Here is a 22,217-nt window from a genome sequence, read left to right on the forward strand (position 1 = left end):
GCAGCTGACTCTGAGGTTTAAGAAAAAAAATTTTAAGTCTGAAAGGAAGGAAATGATAGTCATTGTGTAATGGTTTTCTTAAACTTGGCAGGCTTTCAAATGTGGGTCCCTATCTTCCTTGCCCGGGCGGGGAGTTGAGAGAGCTGGGGAGCATTCAGATCATCGGCGAAAGGGAGGGTCTGGGCCTCAACTAAATGGGAACGAAGACAAGTTCCAGCTTCACGCACAACGTGAGATAGAAAAGTCAAATAAAACATTCACTTTGCCCCTTATTATTGCGTTTAGGCTGGTAAAGCAGGACTGATGAAGTTTTTGCCAGGTAGACAAAACTATCAGCATCAGGTTTTTATCTGAAATATCTCCCTCATTACACTTGGATCTGAGTAGGTTTCCACCACCCACGGAGACTGAATAACCGGCTTTCCGAGTTATTCCTGATAGAGTTCTCGTTATTACAAACGACTCGGGATCCCTACTCCGCCTCAAAAGAAGGGCAAGAAAAGGGAATCGGTATCAGTATTTCAGAAAGACGTTTTTATAAATAATCGGTAGGCATCACTTTTGCGCTTTAAAAAACTTGCTATTCTTTCAAAAATTCTGAGGAACGGAAAACCTGCAAGTGGTCAGATGGGCCCGCAGCAATCCACCAAACAAGGTAAAAATTTACTTTCACAACAGACGGCTTTACGGGGTCTTTTCCACTGTTAAATGGAGGAAAATAGACCCTGGACAGTGGCTGGAGGGACTGCACCAAGTCTCTTTTTAAAGAAGGGTTTGCCATTCTTAAGTGAACAAGCCGCTGTTCAAGGCCCTACTCCGGGATCTAGCACCTTCAGCAAGTCGCTCCCCACTCTGGGGAGCAAATTTTCTCTGTAAAATAAGGAAAAAGGGTGTGCGTGTGTATGCGTAGAGGAGGCTGGACTGGAAGTGCTTTTAAATCAGGTCGTTTCCTAACGATTTCTCCCCTTCCTATGCTAGTTCCCTCGAGGAGAAAAACCTGTGAATTAATTCTTTGGATATGAAAATAAAGCAGGCACCCTTGCCTCGAGGGTAAGTGTTAGAAAAAAGGAATCCGAACAGCTGAGGAACCTGACGCATCCAGCACCTGCACCTCCCGCCCCACAAACCCTCCCTCCACGCGAAGAGACCCAGGAGCAAAAACAAGATGGCGTCAGCGCGCAGGAGCCCGCCCGCGCCCCCGCGACTCCGCACTGCGGCAGCGGACGGAGGCCGCACCGCATTGGCCGCCTGCGATGAGGTCATCTTAGGGGCGGAGCCCGGCGGCGGCGCGGGGGCGGGGCCTTGTGGACGCACGCACGTCAAGGCGCTGCTAGCCGGAGCCGCAGAGGCTGCGGGCTTGGTCTGCGGCGGCTGCTGTGGCGGCGTCCCTGCCCGCGGCTCGAGGTGAGCGGGGGCTGTAGGTATGGCGCGACAGGAAGCAGCCTCCGAGGGGCACAGGAAATCCTTCTAACAGCCGCCTCGCTTGTCAAAGGAATTAGCAGGGATCTTAGTTCTTCCAGAGGGAATGGAGGTTTATCCCTCTTCGGGGACCCCTCCTGTGGGCAGGGGAACCAGAGGTTCACTCCCATTCGGAGGCCCTGCTCCCTTCCCCCATTTGAGGGGTAGGCGGAGGAACTGAAGGTTATTGGGTAGGCAGAAGAATCTGGGGGGCTTTTTAAAGGGGCTTCCAATGTGAGGGTTCCCCCCTTTTATTCCCTGCTCCAGGAGGTAGGTGTGCCTGGGCTCAGAGAATTCCTGATTTCTCACGTAGTAGACAGGAACTGAAGCAGGTGAATTTGAATACCTATTAGGAGGCGAGGACTGGATGACAGTGGTGAGGCAGGGCGGGGAGGCGCTTTATTTGGACACATCTTGTGTAGAATTACTGTTTCTTCATTTTCTTTTGTCACACCTCTCTCCCCAGAATCGCTTTGGCCTATTTAAGTTTTCTGTTTGGCTCCAGTGGGATAGAGATGTTCTAGGGAGATTTGTAGTCATTAAAGAACAGAAGGAAGGAGGTAGCTCGTTGCAGACTGTCATTACCGGCAGCCTCTGAACTATGCTGATCGGGCATGATTTCATGTGTTTAGAGATTGTGGAATCTGTCCTTGTCGGGGGGTATGAGGGGCGGCGTATGGGGAACTGGTAACTGCTGTTTTGGATGATTCAGGTATAGACAGTCTTAAAGTCAAGCTACATAACGTCTTGAGAAATCCTTGCTATACCTGAGTGTGCTGTTTTGCTGCCTTGAACATCAAGTACACAAAGGTTTTGTCATTCCAGTTTCTCAAAATGTCTCCCAGCCTTTCAGAAGAATAACTCTTCCTTTGACGCCCGTTCCACCTATCATTATGTGTGCCCTCATGATATGAAAAATACTGTGCGTTTTACTGACGTTGGATACTGTACAGTCTGTGCCTTACAATAGTTGATGGAGAATAAATAATTGCAGTTTCAGGACCACTGATAGCGCCAATTGTCTTCCATACCCGGCAACAAGCCAGCCCTAAAAGGAAACCTTCATTGGCACATGCATGAGAAGCTTGAACAGATGGAAGAACGTAATTAGTCTGGAAGGTGAGGATAAGAAACAGAAAGCTGTGGAGGTGGAACGCTTGTTCTCTGTGGCTTGATAAAACTGCTTTGTCATTATCAATGTGTTCCTGTTGTGCTTGACTTGAAATTGAGCTTAATATGCAAGATGGTTCTTCTTTTGTTGTTGTTGTTGTTGTTGTTTTAGATAATGCTTAGTGTTTGGATTCCTTGGGGAGAAATGGTGTTTTCCGAGACGTTTGGAAGGTTAAACCCTTTAAGGTAGCCGTAGCTTTAGGGTAGTGCTGGGACTTTGGCTGTTAAAAATGGGCAGTAGTGGGGCCGGCCCGGTGGTGCATCGGTTAAGTGCACACATCCTGCTTCTCTGCGACCTGTGGTTCGCTGGTTCGGATCCCAGGTGTGGACATGGCACCGCTTGGCAAAAGCCATGCTGTGGTAGGCGTCCCACGTATAAAGTAGAGGAAGATGGGCACAGATGTTAGCTCAGGGCCAGTCTTCCTCAGCAAAAAGAAGAGGATTGGCAGCAGTGAGCTCAGGGCTAATCTTCCTCAAAAAAAAAAAAAAAAAGAGAAATGGGCAGTAGAGGGTAGAAAACTAGTTGGGACAGAGACATCCTTTATGAGAGTGTAATTAACGTAGGTCTCCTCTGTTTCCTGACACAATAAAAAAAAAAAAGAGCAGTGTGAATGTCACTGCCTCATAATATTGTGTCCAGGATATTTAAAGAGCTGTTTGGGATTCCCAGTTCCTGTTTTTAATCTGGACACATTCTTATGTATTGAGATGTCCCAAAATATTGTCATTCGATCCTCATGTTGACTGCAGAGGAAGTGACTTTTCATCAGACGCTCTGCAGGAGAGGATTCAATAACAGCCTTTGTAATGTCTCCTTTTCATCTTTCTAAGCAGGATGTCAAAACAGTTGTTGAAGACCTGTCAGCATGGGGTGGAAGATATGAAGGGAAAATGAAAGTGCCTTACTGGGGTGTTGTTTTTCTTAGCCCTCTTGGTATTTTCCAAGGTCATATAATTTTCTCTTTTTGCCTTAGATTGAAGAGAAATCCAGGTCCTCAGCTGACTGCTACTTTCTGCCACCATGGGGGAACTTTTCCGGAGTGAGGAGATGACACTGGCCCAGCTTTTTCTACAGTCAGAAGCTGCTTATTGTTGCGTCAGTGAATTAGGAGAACTCGGAAAGGTTCAGTTTCGTGATGTAAGTAGTTGTGGCTGCTTCTTGATTACTGCTGAACTCTATTTTTCTTGTCTTGGCCAATTGCCTTATGATGAATGTTTTACTTTTTATTTGCAAAAATAACATTGTACTACTGGCTTACTATTGGTAGAGTGTGCACTTTGAATTGTCTTTCTAGAGCTGAGAATGTTTTGTGCCAGTCCTTCCATGCTTTTATTAGCTCCCCCTTTGGGAATAATCCTAAGTATTTTCAAGGTAATTGCTTGAGATGCAAGTAGAGGACACCAAACTAACCTGTTCAAGGCTTGAACTTTGCTTTTTGGGCTCCTTAACACCCATAGCAGGGTATTAAAAAGAAATTGTCATAGCTCTTCCATACAATAGCACATATTTATTACAAAATTTGGAGCATCAGTTACAAATATATAGTGCATAAGTAAGCATATACTGGATACCCATTATTTTGAAGCATTATGCTGGGCACTTGGAGAAGATATCAAAAGAAAATGGAGTCTAACAGTAAAAAAGTATGCCCTATGGGGCTTACAATCTGATCAGGAAGGCACAATATAGGCTGCTGAAAGGAGGGGGAGTTAACAGTTCTCTGTACACATTCTCAAAGCACCGTGTGCCTCTCATTGGTAGCACTCATTATAGTCGTGATTTTACATTCACCAGTGTGAGTGGTTGATTAAAGTCTCTCTCTTCTACTGTGATCTAAGCACCATGAAGACAGACATTCATTGTTGTATCCTTAGTACCCACATACAAGATATTCAGTCAGTATTTGTTGGAATGAATGAATGAATGGATGAAGTGGTCAGAAGGGAGTGAGATTAATCAATATTGGCTTCCTGGAATTGGCAAGCTTTCAGGAAGTTCTCAGTGTGAGCTGAAATTGCACAAATATAATCCAGCGATGTGGTCTTATTCCTCATTGTCTTTGAACATTTTTGTGCTGTCTCTCTTCTGATTTTCTCCTACCTGAGTCTGATTCTTTCTCTTACTTTTCTGAGAATTCATTTTTATTGTCCACGAGCCTCTCTTTTATCTTCCCCACCCCCTGCCCTCTGTGTCACTGTTGCCCAAGCTCCCTTCTCTGCCTCTCCAGATAGGCTTCTTAACACCCACATCTTCCTTTGTCATCTTTTCTGGTGATCTCATCTATTCTCAAGTCTTCCATCTTTATATAGTGAGTCCCAAATCAGTATCTCTGGCCCTGACCTCCCAAACACCATCCTTGAATTTACAGCTCTCTAACATTGTTGTCATGTCTGCTTCTCAAGTTCAGTATGCCTAAATTCCAACACCTTACCTTTTCACAAACTATTTTTTCATGCTGACTTTCTAAATTTGTGCTAATGCATTGATATTCTACCAGTTTTCTAAACTTGAAAGCTGTCACCCTTAATTTGCAATCCTTCATCTGGTGTTATAGTTTCTCTCTTCTTAACACCCATTGTGTCTATTCAGCATTCTTAACTTTTACTTATGATGTATTTCAATGATACAAAAAATTATAGGGAATAATATAGCGAATACCTCTGTTTCTACTATCTACTTAAGAGATAGGCATTCCACATACAATTGAAGGCTCCTGCGTATCCCTCCTCCATGCCGTTTCTCTCCCCTCCTCCCCAGAGGTAACTTCTGCAATGATTTTTGCTTTTAATCATTCCTGTGTGTTTTTATTTTTTACTTTTGCTATGCATGTATGTATCACTAAATAGTAATATAGAGTATAATTTTTTATGTTTTAAACATATATAGAGAGTATCATATAGTATGTATCCTTTAGCAGGTGCTTTTTAAATTCAGCATTTGTGCGATTTGATCATGTTGATGCAGGTAGTGCTAGTTCATTGCTTTAAATTGCTGTGTAGTTATTGTGAGAATATGCACAGTCTATCTGTACATTTTTTCTTTCTGATGAACATTTAGGTTGATTGCACCTCTTTGCTATTGCAGTGTTGCCATTGAAGATTCATATATATATTTGTCTCCTGGTATACATGTGTGATAGTTCCTCCAGGAGAGCAGTTTTCAAACTTTGTGGCCTAAGGATCTCTTTACACTCTTAAAAAATTATTGAGGACCCAAAGGGCTTTTATATGAGTTATAGCTATCGATATTGTCTGTGTTGGAAATTAAAATTGATAAATACTTTAATTATTTATTTATTAAACATTTAATACTTGTAATAATGAACCCACTACATGTTGTCATAAATAACATTTTAATGAAAAAAATTATATTTCCCAAAACAAAAAAAAACATCAGAAGAGTGGCATTTTAAAAAATTTTTTAATGTCTGAATTCATAGAAAACAGCTGGGTTCTCATATTTGCTTCCGCAGTCAGTCTGCTGTGATGGACATCATGAGCCTCTGGAAAGCTTTGCTGAACACTCATGAGGGAATGAGAATGAAAAAGGCAAATGGTGTCTTAGTGTTACTGTGAAAATAGTATTAATCTTGCTGACCTGCTGCTACTCCAGAGATTGTAACTAGGAGGGACATTGCTGAGTATCATGTGCATCTTTAACTGTTAGATGTTATCACAGTGTACTCACACAAATATACCTGTTTGTGCTCCCGTTGCTGGTTGAGCATTCCTCTTGTTCCACAATTGGGTCAACACCTCTGTGCTGAGACTTAAACAGATTTGCCAATATGCTGGGTGTGAAGTGATATCTTATTGTTGTTTTAATTTTCATTTTCTAGATTAGTACATTTGGTATCTTTTTATCTGTTAAAAGGGCATAATGGGTTTAATTTTCCATGAGTATCTACCCATATCATCTGCCTGTTTTTCCGTGGGGTTTGCTTGTCTTTTGTTTATTGACTTACAGGATTTGTAAAAGTTCTTCATGTATTCTGGAAGCTAATCTTTTTCTAATCCTTTTCTGATAACCTTCTGTAGTCTGTGGCTTGTCTTTTCCTTTTGGCTACAATTATCATACAAAAAGCTTATTTTTCTTTTTTGAAAATCAGTATTTTCTTTTTTCCTAAATTTTTATTTAAAAAAACTTCAAGCCTGAAAACTCTTATGTAAATTCACTAGTTGTTAACATTTTGCTACATTTGATTTGAACTTTTTTTACTGTACCGTTAGAGAGTAAGCTGTTTCTTCCTTTGAAGTCCTTATCCTTTTCTTTCTTTTTTTTATTTTACCATACACATTGGGACCTTCATTAACATGCTGAAGAAGAGTAACAGCAAGCTAATACTGGTTAGGATTATGTTTAGCTATATGTAACGGAAAACCCAGGTGATAGTGATGTACTTTTCTCACATAACATGAAGTCCAGCTTCATGCTGCCATCAGTATGCTAGGATCATTCTGTATTTGTTTGGCCATCCTTGAGCATTTAGCTTTTGTCCTTACAGATGACCACCTCCACAGCTCCAGGAATTTCACTCGTGTTCTAGGCAGCAAGGAGGAAGTGCAAGGAGGAAGGAGAAGTACTTCTATCAGGATAAAAAAGACTTTCCCTAGACCAGCCCAGTGGCATAGTGGTTAAGTTTGCAGGCTCTGTTTCTGCAGCCCGGGGTTTGCGGGTTCAGATCCCAGATATGGACCTACACACCCCTTGTCAAGCCATTGTGGTGGCGTCCCATGTACAAAATAGAGGAAGATTGGCACAGATGTTAGCTCAGTGACAATGTTCCTCAAGCAAAAAAGAACAAAACCACCTTTCCCAGAAATCCTCAGCAGACTTTGCTCATTTATCATTGCCCAGAATTATGGCATACTCCAGCTGCAAGGGAGTCTGAGAAATGTAGTTTTTCAACTGAACAGTTGCTGCCCTGAACAGAATTGGGAAGTAGGGCAAAATGCTATGTATCTGTCACCTCGCATTTCCTGTCTTGCTCCTGACTTTAAGAGGAATCTTTTAATGTTTCACAATTTAAATAAGATATTTACTCTTAAGTTTTTGGAAAATTCTATTAGATTATGTAGATTCCTTTCAATTTCTGATTTCCTAAAGTTATTGTCACAAATGGTTGTAGAATTTTATTGAATGCCTTTTCTTCATCTGTTGAGGTTATCATGTTTTTTTCTCCTTTAATCTATTAATTTGGTGAATTACATATCCAGATTTTTTCCTACTATTTTTTTAAACAGCTCTACTGAGATAGCATACAATTTTTCCATTTAAAGTGTACAATTCAGTGATTTTTAGTATACTCACAAAGTTGTACGACCATCACCACAATCAATTTTAGAAGATTTTCATTACCCACCAAGAAACCCTGTACCCATTAACAGTCACTCCTTGTTTCCTCCCAACCCCACTCCCTCCCTTCCAGCCCCTGGCAACCACCAGTCTACTTTCTGTTTCTGTGGATTTGTCTATTCTGGACATTTCATGTGAATGGAATCATACAATATGTAGTCTTTTGTGACGGGCTTCTTTCATTTAGCATAATGTTTTCAAGGCTCATCCATGTTGTAGCATGTGTGTGTACTCTTTTTTGCATATTTTTAAAATATGAAAATATGCGACATATTAAAATGGGTGGTTTCAATGTAAGAAGTAGTTGTTATCTAGTGTCTCTGCAAAATATACCACTCTGGGTTTTAGAGCGACAATTGAGTAAGAGACGTTTCCTCACTCAACTTGTTCAAAATCTTCTGTGACTGATATGTCCCCTCATCCATTCTTCTCTACTCTTCAGTCCCTTACTGTCTAACACTTACAATCATAAAGACAATTTACATTTCTTAATAGGTGCCGTGCTGAGCACTGCACATTATTATTGCAGGTATCCTCACAACAGCCCTGAGAAGTAGAACCTACTTTGAAGAGTGGAACATAGTATTCTCATTTTACAGATTAGGAACCTGTGGCATAGATGAAAATAACTTGCCCAAGGACACACCGATTTGTACCCAGGATTGTCTGATTCCACTGCCTGTGTTCTTCTTTTTAATTGAGATATACCAAAACAGTCACCCTTTTACAGTGTACAATTCGGTGATTTTTAGTGTATTCACAAAGTTGTGTAACCATCACCACTAGCTAATTCCAGGACATTTCATCACCCCCCCCCAAAGAAACCCTGTACCCATTAGCAGTCACTCCCCATCTCCCCCTCCCCCTAGCCCTTGGCAACCACTTAATCTATCTCTGTCTCAATGATTTTTTTTATCATTCCATTCTAAATATTTTAAGATTTTTGTTATAATTTCTTCTTTGAGCTGTAAATTATTTAGAACTATTTTAGAATTTCCAAGTATGTTGTTTAACATGTATTTTTGATGTTGATTTCTAACTTAATTGCATTGTACTCAGAGAACATTGTCTATATAGTATCAATTCTTTACTGAGACTTACTGTATGACCTGTTTTGTGGTAAGTTTTTATAAGTGAATTCTTCAAGAGAGAACTGTTGGATGTAGATACAGAAAATATACATGTGTGTATATTAGATTAAGCTCATTAATTATGTTCAAATTTTCTCTATCCTTATTGATATTTGGTAGATTTATGTGTCAGTAATTTAAAAGTTATATTAACTTTTCCCACTAAGTAGACAGATTTGTCTGTTTATCCTTGTAGTTCTGTTAATTTTTGTTTGAAATATTTCGAAGATGCCTTGCTGGAATATTTCAAGTCGCCTTTCCTGAAACAGGCTGTGGGGCGGCTTCAGTTGAACCTTGCCTCCGGATTATGAAACCAATAAAGTTAGCCGAAGTCTTGTAACTACTTTCACTTCAGAGTGTTGTGTTTATTGAAGTGGAAATTTCTGAATGAGAGGCCGAGATGCTGCCTGTTCAGTGGAAAAGAAAACCAACAACAAACATTTTATTATGGACCCACAAGTTTAGAATTGTCACATCTTCCTGGGAATTGTTCTTATTATGTAGTGATTCTCTTAATTTCTAGTAATGCATTCTGCCTTAGATTCCCTCTAATATTATTATACCAACAATTTCCTCACTAGTTTCTCTGTCAGCAGTTTCTCCCTCTTACAGTCATTCTTTACACACAATATTATTCTTAAAAACAGTCAATCTTTAAAGTATAAAAAAGGGACCGGCCCTGTGGCCGAGTGGTTAAGTTCGCACGCTCCGCTTCGGTGGCCCAGGGTTTCCCTGGTTCAGATCCTGGGCACGGACATGGCACCGCTCATCAGGCCATGCTGAAGCGGCGTCCCACATGCCACAACTAGAAGGACCCACAACTGAAATATACAACTATGTACTGGGTGGCTTTGGGGAGAAAAAGCAGAAAAATAAAAAGATTGGCAACAGTTGTTAGCTCAGGTGCCAATCTTTAAAAAGAAAAAGTATAAAAAAAATTCAGATCATTTGCTTCCCTATTGCCCATAGGACAAAGTCTTCTACTTCCTGTTCTTTATATACCCTTTCTCTTCAGCTATAGTAAATTTCTCCCCTTTTCTGAGTATGTGGTTTATTTCTGTTCCTGAGTCGCTCGCCATGATCTTACCGCTTTCATTCTTCCTACGTCTGCTGGGTGAACTCGGCCTCATCCCCACAGTCGCAGCTCAGGTGTTACCTTTGTACATCTTTTTTCTCTTTATCTCCAAGATAGAATTAGTTACTCCTTCTGTGTATGTTTGTTTGGGTTTTTTTTCACCCAGTTCTTTTTTATGGAGGTAAAATTTTTATTCAGTGACATGCATAGACCTTAAGGGTACAGTTTGATAATTTTGGTATTTATATACCTTTGTAGCCATAACCCCAATCAAGATATAGAATACTTCCATCAGCCCAGAAAGTTACCTTGTGCCCACTTTTGGTCACTCCCCACCCGCTGAAGATAATCACTGTTTTTATTTCTAGTATCATAGATTTCTTTTGCCTGTTCTTGAACTTTATGGAAATGGAATCATACATTATAAACTCTTACGTTTGACTTTTTTTCACTCAACCTAATGTTTTTGGGATTTATCTGGTTTTACATGAATCTGTAGTTGATTCTTTTTCATTGCTGAGAAGTATTCCATTGTATGAATATACTACAATGTCCTTATCCATTCTCCTGTTGATGGACATTTGGATCATTGCCAGTTTGGGGCTATTATGAATAAGGCTGCTATAAACATTTCATACCAGTCTCTGTGGGCATGTTTTCATCTCTCTTAAGCAAGTACCTAGTAGTGGAATGCTTAGTCATTAGGTGTATGTTTAACTGTGTAAGAAACTGCCAACAATACTTTACTTACTTTTTAATAGCTTTTATCACAACAAATTGTATTTATTGGTTTGTGTCTGTCTCTTCTGAGACTGGTAGCTCTTCAAATCTAGGACATATCTTATTCTTTGTATTTATAGTAGTGCCTAATACAGTGTCTGGCACATAAGTATTGAGTGAGTAACTTTCTTTAAGATTTTATTTTATTTTTTTTCCTTTTTTCTCCCCAAAGCCCCCTAGTACATAGTTGTATATTCTTAGTTGTGGGTCCTTCTAGTTGTGGCATATGGGATGCCCCCTCAGCATGGCCTGATGAGCAGTGCCATGTCCGTGCCCAGGATTCCAACTGGCAAAACTCTGGGCCACTGCAGCGGAGCATGCGAACTTAACCACTCAGCCACGGGCCTGGCCCCTATGAGTAACTTTCTTTTGTTATGTTACTTTTATGGAATTTATCACATGCTATCTTATTGGTTGTGTTCATCTTTCTTCTCTGCTAGATTGCAAGCTCCTTAATGAGTAGGAACTTGTTTTATTCTTGTTTCTATTTCCCAGAATATCTGTCACATTGCTTTGAAAATTACTCATGATGTGTGAATGAATAAACCAAGCTGTCCCCTAAAAGGTGAAGACTCAGGGACAGAAGAACAAGATAAGTTTGCCTTCTGTCTCTTCTGATTGGGAAGAAGGAAAGAAGGAAAACCAGGCAGAACTTCTGTTATATCCGTCACCCAAATTTTTGATGGGGGAAGCTCACTGAGACGTTTGGCCTGGGAAGAACATTTTACACCACAGTGCTTTGTCTGATTTGCCCCCATTCCACTAATATGTTGTAGCAGTAAGGGAGGGGTTTTTATCTTTAGTTGGTGTGACTGGCCCCAATGCAAATTGTGAGGATCAGTAGACACTTTTTATTGTTGTTACGTCTTACATTGACACAAAATTGGGTTTTCACTTTGCAGGATATGTTGCTTGTGAAACAAAGGAAATGGATGCAATATTTGAATGTTTGATATTGTGTTCTTATTTTGCAGTTAAATCCAGACGTGAATGTTTTCCAGCGGAAATTTGTGAATGAAGTTAGAAGATGTGAAGAAATGGATCGAAAGCTTCGTATGTGCATTTTGATTCTGTATGATGTTCCTATAATGAGTCATTTGTCTTAAATTAGAGACACTGGTCCTCTTAATAAAGAAAGAAAATTCTACAGGAGAAAAAAATCTTATAATCATGATGTTACAATGGTGTTTAGGCTAGGTGGTGCTTACTGGAAACCTTGTTTGAGATGACAGGGCTGCAAGCTGAAAACACTGGTTATTTTTTTGTGGGAAGGGTTTTATAGCAGTACTACATTATGGAATTCTGAGAGATAGGACCCAAACCACCATCAATTTTAGATGTCAGCATGGTCACCTTTTAACTTGAGCTATTTATGCAGGAAGAAACTAACGTTTACTAAGGTTCTATTGAGAGTTAGGGTGACCATATGTTTATTTCATTCATTCCCCACAACATTCCTTTAAGATGGGTGTTACCTCATTTAATAAATGAGGAAACCAAAGATCAGAGAGGTTAAGTGACTTGCCCAAGAACATAAGTGGTCGTGATGGAATCAGTATTTGAATCCAGGTTCTTCCGTCTGGCTCTAAAACCCGTGATCTTGCTACTATACCATGCCAGCTTTCCTTTAGCTGATAGGTGAATTTGGTTCCTGTCCTAAAAAAAGTCAGTGATTGTCACCTGAAACACTTTTCTCTTCTGGTGTTTTGGGGCCTTATTCTGTGTCTTGCTTTTTGGTTTTTGTTTTGTTTTGTTTCACTTAAAACTGACCTGATTGTTTTCAAATTTAATGATCCTTTTGATCTGAAGTTATCTTGTTAGTGTGCCAAGTCTCAAATGGAATTGTGTTCTTCTGTAGCTCTACTGTGCCAACCAGGTCTGTCACCAGAACCAGCGTACTTTGGGGTAGTAGTCACACAAGTGGAGAACTGAACGTAGATAAGGACCAGTTTTAAGGTCAGAAGAGGGAAAGAAGACAGCAGTGAGATGGTAACCCTTTTTAGGGTAGCTGTGCTTTAGAGAGTGTGGGGTAGGAGGAAAGGGAATGTGAAGAAAAAAGGATTTACATATTCTGCTTCTTTTACGTGAAAGTATCTTTCTTAGAATGGAGCCCTTTCTAGGCACGTTTTAGGTCCTATTATTATTTCCTCAAATATTGGTAATTCCAGGCATATGCTATCCATAAATGTTTTGATTCTGTTATTTTAGGATTTGTTGAGAAAGAGATAAGAAAAGCTAATATTCCAATTATGGACACTGGCGAAAACCCAGAGGTGCCCTTCCCTCGGGACATGATTGACTTGGAGGTAAGTAAGCCTTCTGAGGGAGCCGGTTCAGTCTCTCCGCCTGAGTGCAGCAATCGCTTCCCGAGTGCACGGGGAGTAGAGGAACTCTTACTGGCCTTGTAGGCATTGTCTATCGATTACAAGTTTCTTGTGGATGGGATTAAAATTAATTCTCTTTTTTATGGTATAGAACAGTACCTTGAACAGTACCACATGCCGCTAAATAAACTTTTATTGGTTTATTGGAACCTTATTGAATTAATGTCAATTTATCTAGTTTTTATTAATCTCATAGACTAAATGAATAGCCAGTAGACTTTTCAATAATTATTTTATCCATCCAAAGTCCCCTGAGAAATTTTACCAAGTGTGTAATAAAATATAAAGGCAAAGAAAGAGCATTTTAAGCAAAAATTTTGATAGAGAAAATAGCCCTGTTAAAAATGCAGTCCTTTCTGGGTAGATATAAGATATCTTTGAGCCATCAGGGTGGAAAGAATTCTGTGGGATGAATGAATTAATCTGTCTTTCAGAGCAAGCATACTGAGCTTAGTTTGAGTTAATAGTTTGATTTTTTCTGTAGGCCAATTTTGAGAAGATTGAAAATGAACTGAAGGAAATCAACACAAACCAGGAAGCTCTGAAGAGGAACTTCCTGGAACTGACGGAATTAAAATTTATACTTCGCAAAACTCAGCAGTTTTTCGATGAGGTCAGACTATTGTTTCTTTTAGTATTTGAGCAGCTGGTGTGATACCCGCACAAGTGGGCCATATTTTTCTTCCAATAATTATTTTAATTTGCTAGTTTGAAAGCAATACCATTTTTGCACCCTGTTTTAGTTGAACAAATATCAGATTATGTTCCATTTTTCATGCAGTACACAGCCAGCCATGGTTTTGTATATTTTTGCATTTTCTGCAATTTTTCATCTCAAGATGGGAAAAGGAATCCTAAAGGAGTTGTATAAACATAGTTAGTTAAAATTTTTACATTGTATTTTAAGGTAAGTAAATACTTAAGGTTAAAGTTGAAGCAACAAGAAACATTTGGTTATACATGAAATTATAACAAAGGCTAACTCTCCAAACCTTTTGTCATCAAATTTAAATTTTTATTTTCTGTTTGCTTATCAACCTTTGAGCACATTTTTAACTACTTCGGATAGCACATGTCACACTTTAATTTTTAAAGAGGTTTTCCTTATGTTGTATGGAAATATTGGTAGGAATTCTTGGATTTTCACATAAACACAACTGCATTACCTTATCAGGAAAAATGTTAATAAGCCCTTGGGTTGAAAATGTAGGTGACTAAGCTGCCAGTGACAGCTTGCTGAGGTGACCCCATGGAAAGGATTTGGAACAAGGCTTTTAGAAGGCTTCTTTCTCCTGATTAAACCTGGGGAGGAGTCTTACTCACCATTTTGGCCTGGATGTGCTTTTTCTGATGGCCTAGAATATGGATAACTCTCTTTTTTACAAATGTCTTTGCCGCCAGATTAGCAACATCAGGCACACCAAAGATTGTTCCAGTCACTGTTCGGTGTGCCTTTTCATAAAGTTCTTTATTTCCTTTGCTTGACAAAAAAATTGTGGCAAAGCTTTTAAAAAAATAGAAGGCCCTATTTAGTTAGCGTCTCATATGTTCTCAGTTCTACTTTTAATTTCTGTCTTTTGAGGAAAGAACAGCTCTCCATAGTACTCTAGACTGGAGCAGGGGTTTGCCAACCAGCAGCATTAGCCTCACCTGGGAACTTGTCAGAATGCAAATTATCAGTCCCCACCCCACACTTTTTATATCAGAAACTCTGAGAGTGGGCCCCAGCAATCTGTTTTTACAAGGTGATTCTGAGGCACCCTGGTTTGAGAAACACTGGGCTAGAGATAGCTGAAGATGTGCTACATTCCTCAGTAACTAAGGATTTGACTCAGAGAAGCCGTGATAATTAAAAAGATCTGCTGGGGAGAGGGAAAGGGGAGAAGCTCCTATGAATTTAATTGCCTGGTCCTCTTAAGAATCAGAATCTGGCTAAGTATCAAGAGAGGTTTGGTGTGAATATTCAGCTTGCTCACTGAGTTTTGAATTTTGAGACTGATGGTAACTTATTTGACCAGCCCCCAAAGTCACATTAGAGGGTGTGGGACAGTGTGATTAACTCTTTCGAAGTGTTTCAGGCCTTTTGCAACAGGCATGACCACTTATGCCATATGGTCTTAAGGAACAAATAATCTGGAATTCGAGTATGCTCACTGCCTAAACATTATTGTATTTATATTCCTTAATTCACTGAGCATTTGATGAACACCTACTCTTTGTGAGGCATAAGATGAGTAAGACGTGGTCCCCATGTTCAGGGAATATATCACTTAGTCATATCAGGAAATATCCCCGCACACAGTGCCTTCTTGTGCTCACAGATGGGTGCCTTTCTAAATGTGTCCAAGCTGCTGCCCACAATCCGGTGTAAACCTGGCCTCAAGATCAAAGCTTAGCTACTTTTTTTAACATCATGTGGGACTAAATTCTTTTGCTTTCTCCCGCTTTTTTCCCTTTTGATATAGCCTTTAGTTTACTGCTGGGATGTTGCTGACGTATATGAAAATGTCTTTCATAACCAACTGAGTTTAAGGATTGGACTGGCTTTGTATCTAGTTCATTCTGGGAGAAATTCTGAATAAAGACTAACAAATGGTCTCCCTTCAGGGAAATAGTTATTTAAATAGTTAATTTTAGAATTAAAAAAATAGTAAAAACAAGGGGAACCACTTGGAAAGATGATGTAAGGTTTTAAAATCGTAAGTTTTGGATTTAGGAATTTTCTTTGTGATTTTTAAGTCTAAACATGAAATGCCCATCCTGATAAGGTAGGCTTTACATCTCCATGACCTTCTGTGCCCTGCCCTGGTGGGTTGTTTGCCCCTCCTACTCATGCAAAACTTTTGCTTTTTAATCTCCAGAAGTACTTTTGGACTAGAGGTCAGGCTGTGAGAGGTTCTGCTGCTGCTTTTGTCATCAGCCCCTCTCATTCCTAGCACCCTCACCACAGTGCAGAAAGTCTTCTGGCAAGAGCCACACTGCCTTGCTTTCCTCTTCTCTTCACTCTCACTGGCAAGAGTCCGTGTCTTGCCCTGCTTTTGCTGAACAGGAGACAAAGCCTCACAGAGCAGCATGTCTGCATGTGCAAGTGCGAGTGTTAAATAATGCAAAAGATAAGGAAACCTGGACTCTCAAATCTCAGGAACTTAGGTTTTTCATGAGATTTTCTTCCATGCCTGAAATTATGATATTTGCAAATGGCCTAAAACACTACCAATTTTAAATCCTTCTTTTTTATATGATTTGGTGAATATGATCACTAATTTCTAATAATGACTTAGCAGGAAAAGGCTAAATCAGAAAATGATTCTTTCCATCTTTAGGCATATGGGTTATGATTGGCAGGGTGTGTAGAAGGGGAAAAGTAAACATATGTTGAATATTCTTATGATTTAAGATGATTACAGATTCGACTTAGCCAATTCTTATCCAGAGCATTTGAAATGACTTGTTAATGATTATCCTTTTCTCAGTCTTCTTGCTTATGAAGAACTGTAAGAGCTGGAGAGATTTCTCTGCATCTTTTACCATAAGCACCATAGCATATGAGAACGTAAAGAAGACTGGAAAAGTAATGGTTAATGGCATGCAGATTCTTGCCTTACTTTCCCTCTGAGTTTTCCACCCATCTGCTTTCTTTACTTTTCTTTCCCATCTGCCATCTCCTTCCAGGCTTGGGTGAATACCGTAGGTGATGAAATGTAATTTCTGTCTAAAGTAGGTGGAAGTACAAGTGTTTGTTCTTGGTAATTAACGTAGCTTGAACTGGATGTGCTGCCTCTGCGTAAGTGTGGACATAGAGCTACTGAAGTTCTGCGACTTCCTTTTTCAAGGCATGGTTTCAGTATTCTGATGGGGGAAGGGGTAAGCCAAAGGGCATAGCAGGTAATTAGAGGAACAGTGGCAGTGTTGTTATTGTTATTAGAGGACCCAGATTAGGATTTAGATACTCGATGACGTGCTTTTAGAGATTGCTTTAAAGGCCCTCAGTTAGTGGCTCTGGTCATCTGAGTTTCCCATCAGGCACAATTATTTTATTTAAAAATTGTTTAACTTGGGGCTGGCCCCGTGGCCGAGTGGTTAAGTTCGCGCGCTCCGCTGCAGGCGGCCCAGTGTTTCGTTGGTTCGAATCCTGGGCGCGGACATGACACTGCTCGTCGAACCACGCTGAGGCAGCGTCCCACATACCACAACTAGAAGAACCCACAGCAAAGAATATACAACTATGTACCGGGGGGCTTTGGGGAGAAAAAGGAAAAAATAAAATCTTTAAAAAAAAAAAAAAATTGTTTAACTTTTTCTCTAAGATTTAGGGTTCTTAAGTATGAGGTAGTGAAATTAGTAATTAGAATATTATTGCAATTTATTTCTATTTAACTTTAATTCTGTTGGTTTTTTTATACCCAGAGAGTCCCAGATACAGTCTTTGGAGTAGTCTAGTTGCCAAGTGCTAGTTGCTGTTCCATCAGTTGTCCCCTTTAGAGCACATCTGTTTTGCACTGAGTCTGATCTTCAGGGTTTACTTAATCCAGGTCTTGTGAGCTGTGCACAGAAGGAGGCGGGGGTCTTGTGAGTAGCAGTCGGTTTCAGTGATTTGTGCCAAGGGATATCCCAAGAGCAAGTTGAAATGCTGTAGTCGTCTGGATCCTCAAAACTAGTTGCCTGTGGCTTGCGGTCAGATGATTCGATTTTAAGTAGAAACAAAAAGAGCCCCCTAAACTTCCATATGACAGCCAGTGGTAACCTGTGGCCCCATTATCTCTTCTTCAACTTTTCCAAATCTCATGATAGTATTTTTCTGCGTTTCTGGTGTATTCAGTGCCTGCCCTTCCCTTTTTTGTTTTTTTTTAAATCAATGTTGAGTCTGCTTCTAGAATTTGCTTCCCGAAACAATTGCTTTTCACTTTTTTAGGCTTTCAGACTTACCATCTGTTTGGTTGGTTGGTTGATTTACTTATTGAGGAAGATTAGCCCTGAGCTAACAGTTGCTGCCAATCCTCCTCTTTTTGCTGAGGAAAATTGGCCCTGAGCTAATATCCATGCCCATCTTCCTCTGTTTTTTATATGTGGGATGCCTGCCACAGCATGGCTTGATTAGCGGTATGTAGGTCCCTGCCCAGGATCCGAACCAGTGAACCCTGGGCCAGCAAAGCAGAACATCCGAACTTAACTGCTGAGCCACCGGGCTGACCCCTACCTCTGGTTTATACTCAGTTTTTTCCTCCCTCTTCTACCGTTACATTAATGATTTTATCAAGTGAGTTTCCCAATATGGCACTTTTTGATAGCAGGGTTGACAGGAGTAGAATCAAATGGGAATTTGGAGTGAAAGTGATAGAAAAAAATTGTCCTAACTTTTTGTATAGTTTTGCTTTTGAAAAGGAAGATTGTTCTGGCTTACTTCTAGTCTTTGGTCAAACAAGGAGTGCGTTGGGTATTACAGTTGGCTAGATCAGGCAGTCGAGAAGTCAGTTGGCCTCTGTTTTGTTTCCTTTCTGCTGAAAATAAAAGGTGGTCAGATGTGTAGCTTAGAGGGAGACTAGAAATAGAGACCTACATCTGAGAAAGCCCCTCTCCTTCATTTCATTGTATAAACTGTCATGGTGGAAATCATTTTAAATCTAAACAAACCAGCCCGTGAGCTCTATATTGGCTTACTATCTGTTACTTTTCTTCACTTAACTTGTTTTAGATTGTTGCCTTAAGCTGTGTTCTCGAGAATCCTTAAACTGTAAAGCCTACATGAACATTTTAACGTTCTTAGATACGTTTTCACTTTTTCTTGCCTTTACGGATGCAGTGGAGGCCCAGGCCTGCTATTGTGTTTCTTATCCTTTTGGAGAAAGAAATACTCTTTAAATCTCATGATTTAGAGCATTTTGTATAGTGGCCATGCTGAAACTTGTCACGTTCTGAATTTTTAAGAGCGTCAAAAACCTAGGTGTCTGGAGATGCCCCTTTGGTCTTTCTCCAGATCACAGTGTGTTTAAGATGGTGATGGGGCCTTCCTTTCTTCCTTGGAAAGAGAGTCTCCATCTTTCACATTCTCACACAGGGAAAATTCTAGTTTGTAGCCACCTAGAAATTTGATGTTGAGAGTATTTGCAGAGCTGCCTTGTTTTTGCTCGGAAGGAAGGAACACTTCAGCTCATCCACATGCAGAAGTAGTTCCTGGTACTTTGATGGCTCATTCAGGGAAACCTATGAGGCAAAATGGCTTCCACCAAGTAACAGATTTATATATATCACCAGCATTTAAAGTTTTTTCTTTATTCCTTATTCCTTATTTCTAAAACCATTTCCCCAGATGCTTTACTGGGGCTGTTCTGCTTTCTTTACCTCTTGTTTCTTTCCTTTGTTTTCTTCTCCATTCTTATCTTCCTATTGTGGGTATGTCTTCTCTTTTGGTGTTTTTTTTCTTTTTTCATCTTTATTTTCTGAACTTATCTCCTGGTTCCTCGTTCCCTGCATGCCACTAACTATTTTCATTAGATATTAATTGATTTGTGAATTCAGGCTGAATTGCATCATCAGCAGATGGCGGATCCAGACCTGTTGGAAGAGTCCTCGTCCCTCTTGGAGCCAAGTGAGATGGGAAGAGGCACACCTTTAAGACTTGGGTAAGTACCACTTCTATCCCCTGTACACAGTGTGGTCATGCTCATTTTTGCTGTTCAAAAGAGCAGTGAGGCTGAGCATTCACTTGCTCCCAGGATACACTCTCTTCTTAGCCTGTTGAGAGGTGTTCCTAAGTCACTTTGGATTCAGTTCCTGAGTTGTTCTGTCAACCCTCTGCTGGGTTCAGGAATAAGACTTGACAGCCCTTTTGCCATAACAATGCATAGCCTCACATTTGTCATCTTTGCCCCCCTCCTCTCACTTGCCTTCTTTGTCTTAAAGCCTTCCATCCCATGGCATGGAATAGAGTTCCCTATCTGGCTCTTCTCCCCACAGCTTCGTGGCTGGTGTGATTAACCGGGAGCGCATCCCTACTTTTGAGCGCATGCTTTGGCGGGTGTGCCGGGGGAATGTATTCCTGCGACAGGCTGAAATCGAGAACCCCCTGGAGGATCCTGTGACTGTAAGACAAGGAAATTGCGTCCCATGGAGTAGGTCTTGTAAAGGGAGCTCAAAGCAGTAACACAACATGGTGCCACCTGAATCTGACCCTCCCACAGAGGAGCCGTTGTGTTTACCCCTGCTTTGACCTGTGAATTTGAAGGATTGTTCTTTCCCTCTTAACTTCTGTCATATGTGTACATATGATGTATATGTGACATATACGTTTTCAAGTCTTACTCATTAGGTATTATTTTGATTGGAAATATGTTTTTTCCAGTTATTTTAACTTTTATTTGGAAGCTTATTTTTAGCTTTATGTGTTTTCTGTTACTTATCTGGGATCAAAAGAAAATTAGCTTTCTATGAAAGTTAATTTAAAGCAAGACATCTGGTTCCAAGTTTGATAATATCCATGTGCAAAAAGAGGAGAGGGAGCCAACCCTGTGGCAGAGTGGTTAAGTTCGTACACTCCGCTTAGGCGGCCCAGAGCTTCGCAGGTTCAGATCCTGGGTGCAGACCTAGTACCACTCATGGAGTCACGCTGAGGCGGCGTCCCACATAGCAGAGCCAGAAGCACCTACAACTAGAATATACAACTATGTATTGGGGGGCTTTGGGGAAAAGGAAAAAAAAGAAGATTGGCAACAGATGTTAACTCAGGTGCCAATCTTTTTTAAAAAAAAAAGAAAGGAGAGATTTCCTAAACTGTGATCTTTATAAGTTGATGAAATTTTAGTTCTTAAGGCTTTTTGTCTACTTGTTTATTGGGAAATTTAGAGACTTAGTTTAAAAATATACATTGTGCAAGATAAGATGATCTTCCCCACCTGATGCTTTAGAAAAAAGGAATGGCTTAAAATCTTGGCATTTGACGTAAAGGGACAGAGTTCTTAACATAAACCTACGTTAAGTATGGTGAGTCCTGATTTCAGGAATCACAAGCAAAGAAGATTAAATGTTCTGCAAAAAATTTACTTCACTTTTTTTTTTTTCCTTTTTAAGGACAATTAGCCCTGAGCTAACATCTGCTGCCAATCCTCCTCTTTTTGCTGAGGAAGATTGGCCCTGAGCTGATATTCGTACCCATCTTCCTCCATTTTTTATATGTGGGACGACTGCCACGGCATGGCTTGATAAGTGGTGCATAGGTCCGCGTCCAGGATCCAACCGGTGAACCCTGGGCCGCCAAAGTGGAACACATGAGCTTAACCGCCGTGCCACCAGGCCGGCCCCTACTTCACTTTTTTTATATTAGTATTATTTAGAAGCCTAGAGTTGGCTTTTTCTGTTTCAGATTATCTCTTGGATTTCTTAAATTAGTATTCTTTGCTCTACCTAAGAAGGAAGATTGAATTGTGAGACTTCTCAGAGTGGGTGGGTCATGCAGCTAAAAATGATGTGTCTGTATGGTTTTTATTCTCAGTCCTGAGCAGGAGTGTGGAAACACTTGGGTTACAGTGAGCCCCCTCACCGGAGGAGCACTTTTTCAGCCTTACTGAAAGCTGTCCTTGGGTGTAGAGACATTGCAGTCTGCAGTCACACCTCATGTGAAACTGTTCTCAGGAATATTCAGCCGAGTTTCTGGGCAACAGAAACATTATTTTATCAACAAATCAAGGAAAGAGGGAGTCTTGAGAGCTACAGCAGAACAGCTGCCCAAAGAATGTGCTCTAGTTTATTCCTAGACAATTTAGGAATTTAAGACTCTTCAGCCTTATTTTCTTTATTCTTTATCCCTTTTATCCCTCTAAAGTTTGTTTGTGACATCTTATTATAAATGCTCTATAGTAGTATGAGAAAAT

At 40.3% G+C, this 22,217-nt stretch overlaps 1 protein-coding gene across 4 annotated transcripts in view; it reads left to right on the forward strand.

The window, feature by feature from the left end:
* The first annotated feature begins 1,283 nt into the window (after window positions 1–1,283).
* Window positions 1,284–22,217, forward strand: part of ATP6V0A1 (ATPase H+ transporting V0 subunit a1) — a 53,087-nt gene continuing 32,153 nt past the window's right edge. For 2 of the 4 annotated variants that reach the window (XM_046677270.1, XM_046677274.1), the window contains exons 1-8: window positions 1,284–1,404; window positions 2,453–2,577; window positions 3,603–3,766; window positions 11,944–12,022; window positions 13,178–13,275; window positions 13,838–13,966; window positions 19,870–19,973; window positions 20,308–20,434. In XM_046677270.1, coding sequence (XP_046533226.1) covers window positions 3,650–3,766; window positions 11,944–12,022; window positions 13,178–13,275; window positions 13,838–13,966; window positions 19,870–19,973; window positions 20,308–20,434 — 654 coding nt within the window. In that variant the 5' untranslated portion in view covers window positions 1,284–1,404; window positions 2,453–2,577; window positions 3,603–3,649. The remainder of the gene's footprint in view (window positions 1,405–2,452; window positions 2,578–3,602; window positions 3,767–11,943; window positions 12,023–13,177; window positions 13,276–13,837; window positions 13,967–19,869; window positions 19,974–20,307; window positions 20,435–22,217) is intronic. The other 2 variants (XM_046677273.1, XM_046677271.1) reach the window with 2 other exon arrangements.

Source organism: Equus quagga, chromosome 11 (assembly GCF_021613505.1).
Source record: "Equus quagga isolate Etosha38 chromosome 11, UCLA_HA_Equagga_1.0, whole genome shotgun sequence".
NCBI classification, from domain to species: domain Eukaryota; kingdom Metazoa; phylum Chordata; class Mammalia; order Perissodactyla; family Equidae; genus Equus; species Equus quagga.